The sequence below is a fragment of the Triticum aestivum genome, chromosome 4D, assembly GCF_018294505.1.
Source record: "Triticum aestivum cultivar Chinese Spring chromosome 4D, IWGSC CS RefSeq v2.1, whole genome shotgun sequence".
Classification (NCBI taxonomy): Eukaryota; Viridiplantae; Streptophyta; class Magnoliopsida; order Poales; family Poaceae; genus Triticum; species Triticum aestivum.
Genome location: NC_057805.1, coordinates 494,147,068 through 494,156,201, shown reverse-complemented (window position 1 = coordinate 494,156,201; position 9,134 = coordinate 494,147,068). Strand labels below are relative to the sequence as shown.

The 9,134-nt window shown below is 47.3% G+C and overlaps 1 protein-coding gene across 3 annotated transcripts; it reads right to left on the bottom strand.

The window, feature by feature from the left end:
• LOC123098961 (sugar transporter ERD6-like 4) lies at positions 1–7,749 on the bottom strand. 3 transcript variants are annotated; one of them, XM_044521055.1, is made up of 17 exons: positions 7,386–7,749; positions 7,170–7,259; positions 3,270–3,329; positions 3,121–3,186; positions 2,827–2,892; positions 2,674–2,749; positions 2,373–2,437; positions 2,202–2,294; positions 2,005–2,085; positions 1,837–1,921; positions 1,688–1,734; positions 1,553–1,615; positions 1,418–1,477; positions 1,004–1,069; positions 850–909; positions 621–735; positions 1–397 (listed from the first exon to the last, which is right to left on the bottom strand). In XM_044521055.1, the coding sequence occupies exons 1-17, from the start codon at positions 7,602–7,604 to the stop codon at positions 285–287; spliced, it is 1,425 nt and encodes a 474-aa protein (XP_044376990.1). In that variant the 5' UTR covers positions 7,605–7,749; the 3' UTR covers positions 1–284. The 3 variants fall into 3 exon arrangements, with proteins under 3 accessions (XP_044376990.1, XP_044376992.1, XP_044376991.1); XM_044521057.1 differs by lacking the exons at positions 7,170–7,259; positions 7,386–7,749 and adding exons at positions 3,543–3,800; positions 3,931–4,077; XM_044521056.1 differs by lacking the exons at positions 7,170–7,259; positions 7,386–7,749 and adding an exon at positions 3,543–4,074.
• Positions 7,750–9,134: the final 1,385 nt, after the last annotated feature.

Sequence of the window (9,134 nt, the reverse complement as noted above, 5' to 3'; positions counted from 1 at the left end):
ATCACAGTGGAAGTTTTTCTTCATTTTTTCTCTTGCGGGGTATCACAGTGGGAGCTGACGACCAGCTGCACCAGCACGGAAACCATAGAGGATAACAGAGCAGGACTACTATGACATGTCCCTTCTATACAAAGTCAACTGAAACAATCCTGTACAGGAATATACTTGTATACACACAATAACTGTTGTCTGATTGGCCTCCATCGAGCAATCAGACTAGTAAAAAGAAGACAATGCCCGACTTGAAAATAATTCCGACATACATTCGACGGAAACAACCAAGCTCACCGGAACGACCATTGTATCTCCTCGAGAGTTCTTCCCTTGGTCTCCGGCACCCAGAGGATGATGAACACGAGCGTGAACGCGCTCACAAGCGTGTAGCACACAAAGGTCCCTGTCAAGATCGTAAACAAACAGAAATGGTCTCCTTCAGGTCCGTGACACGGTCCATAATTCTACTTGAAGCTGTGTTCGGTTGACAGGGTTGTGAAGGGGTTTTGGCAGGGATTGAGGTGGATTTAATCCCCTACAAGTCAAAACCCTCCCAAATCCCCCCCAATCCTCTTGACAAAGGGTGTAACCGAACAAGGCCCGAGGGAAGAGGGAAGAGTGTGAACCTCCAGCACTCCAGCTGAGCAGCAAGTTTGCTGTCATTGTTATCCCAAAGGAGGTCAGCCAGTTGGCGAGCGTCGCGAAGCTTCCCACCAGGCTCTTGATGCTAACCGGCAGGATCTACAAACACATAAAAAGTACAGAGGTATGGTTATGTGAAGGCTCCTGTGACATGCCTAAACCACATTACTTATGAGCTACGGTGCTGGTATACAGTGTGAAGATTCACTATACCTCGGACATTATGACCCATGGAATGGCGCCCATACCGAAGGAGAAGGTGATTACACAAGTCTGCACAAGTGTTCAGGTTAGTATTTCGGGCAGAGCTCGTGGATCTGCGATGTAAATTTTCAGACCAAACAATCTAGTTGGTAGATGGACATACCACAATAGCAAGCAAGGAGACCATGCTTAATATGTAATACATGTCAGAATCTTGTGGAACGTTGTCCTGGAACAAATTAATCATGATAATATAAGAAGGTCATTCCGCACAAGAGGCCCTGCGATAATATCACCAATAAAAAAAATCCCCTATCCACGTAATAGACTATTATAAGGGTGTTGGTATATCCGTATATGTAATCTGTATTTTATTTATACTGGAACCCTGTACTAAACAAGAACAACAATAACAACAACAAAGCCTTTAGTCCCAAACAAATTGGGGTAGGCATCAGCTGAAACCCATAAGATCTCAAAACAAACTCATGGTTCTGGCACATGGATAGCTAACTTCCACGCACCTCTGTCCATGGCTAGTTCTTTCGAACCCTATACTAAAGAAACCTGAAAATACCTCGAGGAAAAATATGACAGCAACGGCAAGAAGGCTTAGAGTCATCCCGGCAGAAGAGATCTGGAAGTTGAAGCGAGAGCTAAATTATAGTTAGAGACAGGTAACAATCTGGTTTCACAGAGAGGAGGAAGTTACAATAAGTAGGATCCGTCTGCCAGCTCTGTCTAGTAACCAGGTTGTAATTCCAGTGGCAAGAACCTGATGATAAATGATGTCAGCAGCTTAATGTGAACTACTAAGAAACAAGAAATGATCTATCAAGTTGCACACCATAATAGCTCCAAGTCCACATGCGGCCAAGTTGCCGTTTGTAAGACCTGAAGAGCTTCTCATGTTAAATACAGAAGATAAAATTGACTATAATATAACACTACAATATTGCGCTGAAGGAAATTTAATGACCAAATTGTGCAACTTGCCTGCAGCTTTGAAGATGCTGCCTGCATAAGACAGTATAGCGCTGATCCCGCTTAGCTGTTGCAGTACAAGCAGGCCAATTCCTAGCTGCCAGGTTGTACCACAATCACGTTTACAAAATGCAATTGTGAATTTTGGTATGGAATAAACCAGCAAGTCAAGGAAGTTACTATCAGGGGCATGCGGAATTTCTTTTGGTTTAACTCTTGGAAACGGATTGCCGTCCTTTTGTTTGCTGATGCTACCGCTATCTGCGTAATTTGCAGAATATTAAAGCAAGCGAACATTGGTGACTAAGCTGAAAGTACGTCACATAGATAGATTTGTAGTTGGTCAGACCAGAAGAACGAAAAAGGAAGGTGCTTGCCTTTATATCATTCACTTCTGAGGTGATGTCGGTCTCAGATCCTCTCAAAACTTGTAGGGAGGCTTCGAAATCATCCATCTTGTTCATCTTTGCCTAGAGATTGATGCAAAAGATTGGTTAATGAAAGTTTCAGAATGATGCGGCACTTTGTATACATTTGCGTATACAAACCAGCCATCTTGGAGATTCTGGAATGAAGAACAGGCCAGGTATCAATATTGTGCATGGCAAGGTTCCTAGAAGAATGATAACCAGAGATTTGAATCAGAAATAATCAGGGTGCAGAAACTAAAAGCATACACATTCGCTTAAGCTCATAAAGTACAAGCGAAACACGGCAACGTTTCCTTCAAAAGCTTAAACAGAAATATTTCCTTCTGGCATTTACTGTTACTGATCTTGTGAACTTAAATATCAGAGGTTAAGTGAAAACAACAAAGTTCAGTAACGAGCCGGCACTTAGTCATGTTACCTATCAACGCAAGCATCCTCCAAGAAACAAACATCCCTAGCACATAGGCCAACATCATCCCCGTTGTTACAGACAACTGCAGAATGAACAATTGCACAAGCTAATAGGTCTTTGCTTGACAAGAAGACAAGATGCATGGGAGGATAGGCCTACCGGGTTCACAGAGCCCAGAGCGCCCCTCTTGTTCCGAGGAGAAATCTCTGCTATGTATACAGGCACCTGTTATCACATAACTCACAGATCAAGACCAAGTATTTTAACTAGTCCAAGATTCTTTGGACAACAAATAAACTTCACCAATGGGATGGTCAACTTTGTTCCAACAAGCCACAGTACTGACATCCTGATGATCTTTTTCTTTTCTTTTCTCTGAACAACTTAACCAGATAGATGCGTGCATAGATCTTCTATGGCAAAAACAAGCAGGCACAGAGTGTTTAAACGAACCGTGTAGGATATGATACCAACACCAAATCCTTCAATCAGTCGCCCCATATACAGAAACGTAGTGTCCTGTAAAACAAACGCCGAGAAGTGTCAAGTTCAGAAGCAGCAAACAGTGAAACTAAGCTCCGGAAAAGAAGGTATTGACATACTTTTGCCGAGGAGATGGCGAGCCAACCGATGATGTTAGGAATAGCAGCAATCATCAACGCCTGGAAAATCAATTCAAAATCTTGTTAGAGCTCAAGAGAAGATCGTCAGTTCAGTTAGCTACATACATACAGAAGATACGACCAACATACAGAAGTTTTGACACCGCAATAAACCACCACAATCGAGGTCGACTTTGCAGTTTTCGGCAAAAAGAAAAACAGCGGCCCACCGTAATCTTTCTGCAAGAAGCAGTGATGGCTTGCTTAACGGACCGTGACGCTCTTTCTGACGCGTGGGGCCCGACCTCCGGGCGGGGCGATGACGGCCGAGACCAAATAGCTGTTAGACATTTTGACGAACACCTCGCGTGCGCGCCAGCGCCTCCCTCTGGCTCGCGCGCTCCGGCTGCTGCGGCTCGTCTCCCGGGCGTACCGGAGACGATCCCCTGGCTAGCTCCCGGGGAGGGACACCGGCCGGAACCCTGCGCGGCGCAGCTTGTCCGTCCGCGGCGGCGAGCTCATCGCCTCATCCTGGTTGCGTCCCACGGGATTCAGTTGATTCACTCTCGCAAAGATGAATGCTGCTATACTGACGACACTCGACGCACGATTCTTGGACGATGCTATCGATAGAACTATGCGTATGTAAGATGCTACACACCGTCAGCCGATGTTTGGACGATGCTACTGATCTCACACGAAGTGGAGGCCGACCGCTGGATCAAAGCATCGTCTTCGGCCAGTGGGTGTCGGCAAGTGCAGCACAGCCGCTGGATCATGTGTCGTGTGAGAATCGGGCACGGAGTGTCGGGAACCGAGTAGTTCCAAAAAAGCGCATGGAAGAGCCTACCAACTAAACTTTGCAATGCACACTAGTGGTTGGGACGCCATCCGGTGACGCCACTTAAGAAGAAGCTGTGCACACATTTTTATTTAAAAAATAAATAGTCCTTGCCTCTGTATAAAAAAATATCAAAAAAAAAATCCTCGCCTTCATCTAAAAAAAAGTAAAATAAATTACCACCGCAGCCTACCAGCAAGTGCCACTTTGCATAACTCTTCATTTAAAAAATACTAGAGGTCCTCACCTCCATCTAAAAAAAATACATTTAAAAAATAATCCACACCTTCATCTAATTTTTTTTCTAAAAGATTCCTCACCGCGGCTTGCGCCACGTGGCATAGCTGGTTGGCCGCCCTTCACGCGTAGCTTAATGGGTTTAATGTGTCTAGCTTCTTGTTGCTAAGTTTTTTTCGTTAAGGGTGCATAGTTAATTGAGATTTAACCAAGTCTCGGTCAAGTGACATAACATGTAAGAGAGAAAAAAAAGAATTGAAAAGAAAATTTTGCACGTCGCAATGTAAATCTTATGGATGTAGCATTGACCGAGACTTAACGAACTCTTAGTCGACTGAGACTTAGTAAGACTGTTTCATTAATTAGTTGTAGGCTGTAAATTATGTTTTCCCTTAAGTACGAACACGCATGGTTTCTTTGTGGAGTCATCAAACTCTGAATTAATTATCTTGTCACATCAGTTTTTTTTCTGGCAGCTTTAGGTCATCTCCAAAGCGGACCCTCAAACCACCCGTAATCATCCAGACCGAGCGGTCTGGACGCACTTTGGCATAAATGTCGTCCTGTACCTGTCCGCGAACCAGTCCGGTTGTTCATTTCCCCGCAAATCGGAAGCAAACTATGGGGCTTTGCGGGAGTACGGAGCTCCGCCATGCAGGATTCTGACATCCCAGGCCACCCGAAACTACACCATGACCCCGCATCTCCATCCCCTCCCCCTTCCTCTGCATATGCTTCCCCCCTCGCCGATGTTGCTGCTATACCACTCGACCGCCCGCCAAGCCGAACCTCCGCGAACTCTGCCACTCCAACCTGTCGTCATGCCACTTTGCCTATGTCACCATTCCACACTTCTCAACCATTCGCCGCGCAAGTACCAACCGCTCCCGGATGCCGTCCGTGGGGGTGACCATGCCCAACAAGTGTTCGGTGCAATGCTTGTGCTAATTTTTTGACAATTTTCCTTCCTTCTTTGAAGCAATGGATTCGGACATGGAATACATCTACAAACACTATGTTGAGTCCTCCACCAAATCGTTCGATAAGGAGGATTATGCGGATGAAATGACGATGGTGTAGGCGGTTCTTACCGACGCGGAGCGTGCGGAAGAGCATGTTCTCAACTTCAAGGGATCGATCAAGGGTCATCGAGTGCTGAACAGGAACACCGAACAAGGCAGGGGGAGGCATTTGACGTTGATGGACGACTACTTTACATCATTTGACGTTCATGGAGGTCAGGGCACAGAAATATTTCTTTGGTGTAAAATAGGGCACCCAAAATATCCAAACTACCTTGATCACTACATACTTCAATCCAAACATTCAAAGTTTTAAAGATGCAAGCTTAAACATAGCACAATCGATTCCTACAGGCACTACAAACAACTACTCCTCATCACTAAGGTTGTCCCAGTCTCGTCATCCTCATCGTCCTGCTAGACCTCGTTGGGCTGAACCTTGTCGTCCAAATCGCCCTTGATCACCCTTGAGGGCCCAACCTCGTCCTCATTCTCGATCGCCCTGTTGCACCGCATGTCCCTACTGCCAAACAACTCATACTCCGCTTGCACGAGGTGCAGGTTTTCTGCGCCATAGCCACCACATTAGTCTCAGGAGTGTTGCACTGCTCTAGGACGATACTATCTCCTTGCGGGTCACATTATGCACTTCGGGACCAATGAACTCCGCCACGTCCCAGGATTATACGTCGGGAAAGTTCAGCTCGTGCTTCGGCAGGACAACCTCCAACACGCAATGCCAAAGGTCCTGAGCCAATGCCGCCCCCCGTTGCACAACAACTCGACGGCGTAGTGGTTGGACGGTTGGAACCAAATGCAGGGGAAGCCCGCCTTTCATATCGGCTCAGGGCGCGGCAACATCCTCGGCTCAGTGGTGGTGGTGGAGCAGCGGCTGGGTGGGCACAGGGTGGCGGTGGATCTAGTGACGAGGCGATGCGGAGGTGGCAGTGGTGGCAGGAATCGGTCTGCGCGACGGCGGTCGATTAGGTCCACAAAGGCGGCGACAACCATGCAATGACTGTATGAGATGGATCTGGCGGCGGGATGGTGCGGGTTTGTCGGTGGTGGCTAGATTCGACAGTGGCACTGGCGAGGGAGGGAAGTGGCTGGGGGGAGGGGGGAGGAGGGTATGCTGGCGGTTGGCGTGCGTCTGCAATTTTGGTTTGCGGCAGCCGCACGCGTGATGTATATTTGCATCACTTTGATGCAAAAAAAAAGGTCCTAATGGTCTAAAAATTGTTTTTGGGCAGCGACCCTGTTTTACATCATGTGAAGATGCTCTAGTTCACTGAAGCTGCTGCAGCAGAGCTGCCCATCTACCTATTCTACTGTAGCACCCCACATGTCACTGTGTGGGACCAATTGTGTGTAGGATAGTTGACGTGCTGCAGCTGTGGCACGTGTGGGGGCGTGTGTGGCGCGCATGCGTGCACCTCATGGAGACAGCTTGGACACTGGTCTGACGGTGGTCGATGGCGACACGAAGAAAGCCTCGACATACCGCGCCTCATGTAGAACCTCCAATAATTTTGAGATACTCCATAAATAAGTTTAGACCGAGCAATCTTATCCACGTGTTTTTTTGTTGTTGATTTAAATGGTGAGAAATGGATAGATTGCTCACATGATTGCACTGCTGTCTGTGACAGTTGCAATCGAACGGACGTATCAATCAATCAAAGAAAAGCACTGGCATTAACCCTTGCTAAATACTGCACTATGATGCAACAGGTAGCAAACGAGTAGCTAGGAGCAGTAACTGCGTTGGAAAAGACAAGCGGGTTAAGTAAAAAATCTCACCCCTTTGTGGCCAACGTGCTCCACCATCTGGCCGCTGGCGACGGCCCCCGCCATGGCGCCGATGTTGCAGAGCGAGCCGAACACCGAGAACTGCGGCACAGCCACAGCGTCGTCAGCCACTGAGGCCCTGGGCCAAGCCTTAGCCAAGCTAGCGAGGCGGCCGGCCGCAACAGAGGTAGTACTACAGTAGTAAGACAATGGAAGGGGGATACTGACCTCGGAGACGGAGAGGCTGAGGTCGCGGGTGACGGCGTCCTGCGTCGGCGAGGAGAAGCCGCCGGTGAAGCCGAACTGGATGGGGCCGAGCGCGACGACTAGCGTGCAGAGGAATGCGGGGACGTGGGGCTTGCGTGTGGCGTACCACCAGCTCCCCGTGCTCGCCAGCAGCGGCTTCCCCATGTCCTTGTCGTCGTCGCTCCCGCCGTTGCCGTTCATGGCGCCTGCAGCCGGCCCTCGCTCGCTTGCCGATGGACGAGAGAGAGGGGTAGGAAGAAGAAGAGGATGCGACGTTGAGATGGGGAGAGGTAGTTGGGCGGGCTCGTCTCTTGTCAGGCCGGGTTTAATCGGGTCAACCCTACGCACTGCCCGAGCCCCGGTGTCTGCTCGCCACAATTTGTTAAAATTTATTATCGGCCAGCGCAAATGATGGGCACACCAGCACCGAACAAGCTAGGTGGCACTCCAATGCTTGTGCATGGGCTGGTCCATTTTGAAATGCACACAAATATTTGTGCCTCGAATGGTCCACTTTCACATGTACTACTCGAGTACTAGCTCCCTACTGGTTTATTAGTCCCGTTTACAATTTATGCTAAATTTTGATCAAAGATTTAACTGATAAAATATTAATGCATGTCAACAAAAAAAATATTGTTGCATCCGTATTTGAACATAGTTTTTAATGATATAATTTTTTATGACATGTATGAGCATTTTGTTAGCTAAATTTATGATTAAAATTTGGCACAAATTATAATAGGGACCAACAAACCAAGACGAAGGTAGTACGTATTTGTTTGTGGCTGTTTGCCTTGTACTACTTGAAGAGGCTGGCTTAATTCTGTCGTGTACTCAAATACACGCGGTACATATGTGCAAAGAGGGGGCGGTGAAGATTTCAAAGTAGTCTCATTTACCGAGTACAGAACGTTTGTGTGACGCCTGGATAATTAAGCTACAGTAATCCTTTATTAATGATGCCACATCACCACTATTATTGTTACTAAAATCACTCTGGTTCAAATCCCGTCCGAATTCAAAATTCGAAATCAAGTCAACCGTTAAAGGTTTTTAAATATTAAAACTAAAATGTTCGGTTGGTGCCAAATAATGCATAGATAATTATTGTCGAGAAACTACACTTTTATAAAATGTTTAAGTAAACTAAATGAATAAAACAGTAGCTAAAACAATTAATTAAAAGCCTTTTGAATTTTATAAAATATTAAACTATTTTTTTCAGGGGTAAAACTTTTTGAGACAGTAGTTGGAATTGTAACTCCATTTTAGATGTGGGTTTTATTTTTGTAAAACTATAAAGTGTTAAAGAAATAAAAGTAAACAGAAAAGACAAAAGGGAAAATAAAAAAGAAATAAAAGCAAACAGAAAAGACAAAAGGGAAAATAAAACAGAAATAAAAAGAAACCCCCCAGGCTAGTTGGGCCTCGGCCCAGCCAGTGGCCTGCCAGGCCGGCCCACTCCCTCCCTTGGCCTATGACCCCCTGGGGGCACCGAACCCTAGCACCCCCTCACCCCACTTCCCCCCGCACGGTTCCCTCTCCCTCCCCTGATCCCTTTCTGGATCGGGAGCGCCCCAGCGCTCATCGCCTCGATCCCGCCGCCGCCCGGAGACCCCGTCGCCGACCACCGCTGCCTGAGGTCTCCGCCGACGCCGCCATCGCCCCGCGTGCCTCGGCCTCCATCCCGTGCCGAGGCCGCCGTTCCTGCGCCGCGCCATCGACCCC

Excerpts from the sequence above, each read along its gene's own strand:
- LOC123098961 (XM_044521055.1), bottom strand. The coding sequence starts at position 7,604 with ATGAACGGCAACGGCGGGAGCGACGACGACAAGGACATGGGGAAGCCG. Across the intron at positions 2,893-3,120 it reads TTGGTATCATATCCTACACG|GTGCCTGTATACATAGCAGA; the intron begins GTTCGTTTAAAC and ends ATGTGATAACAG. Across the intron at positions 2,750-2,826 it reads CTCTGGGCTCTGTGAACCCG|TTGTCTGTAACAACGGGGAT; the intron begins GTAGGCCTATCC and ends TTCATTCTGCAG.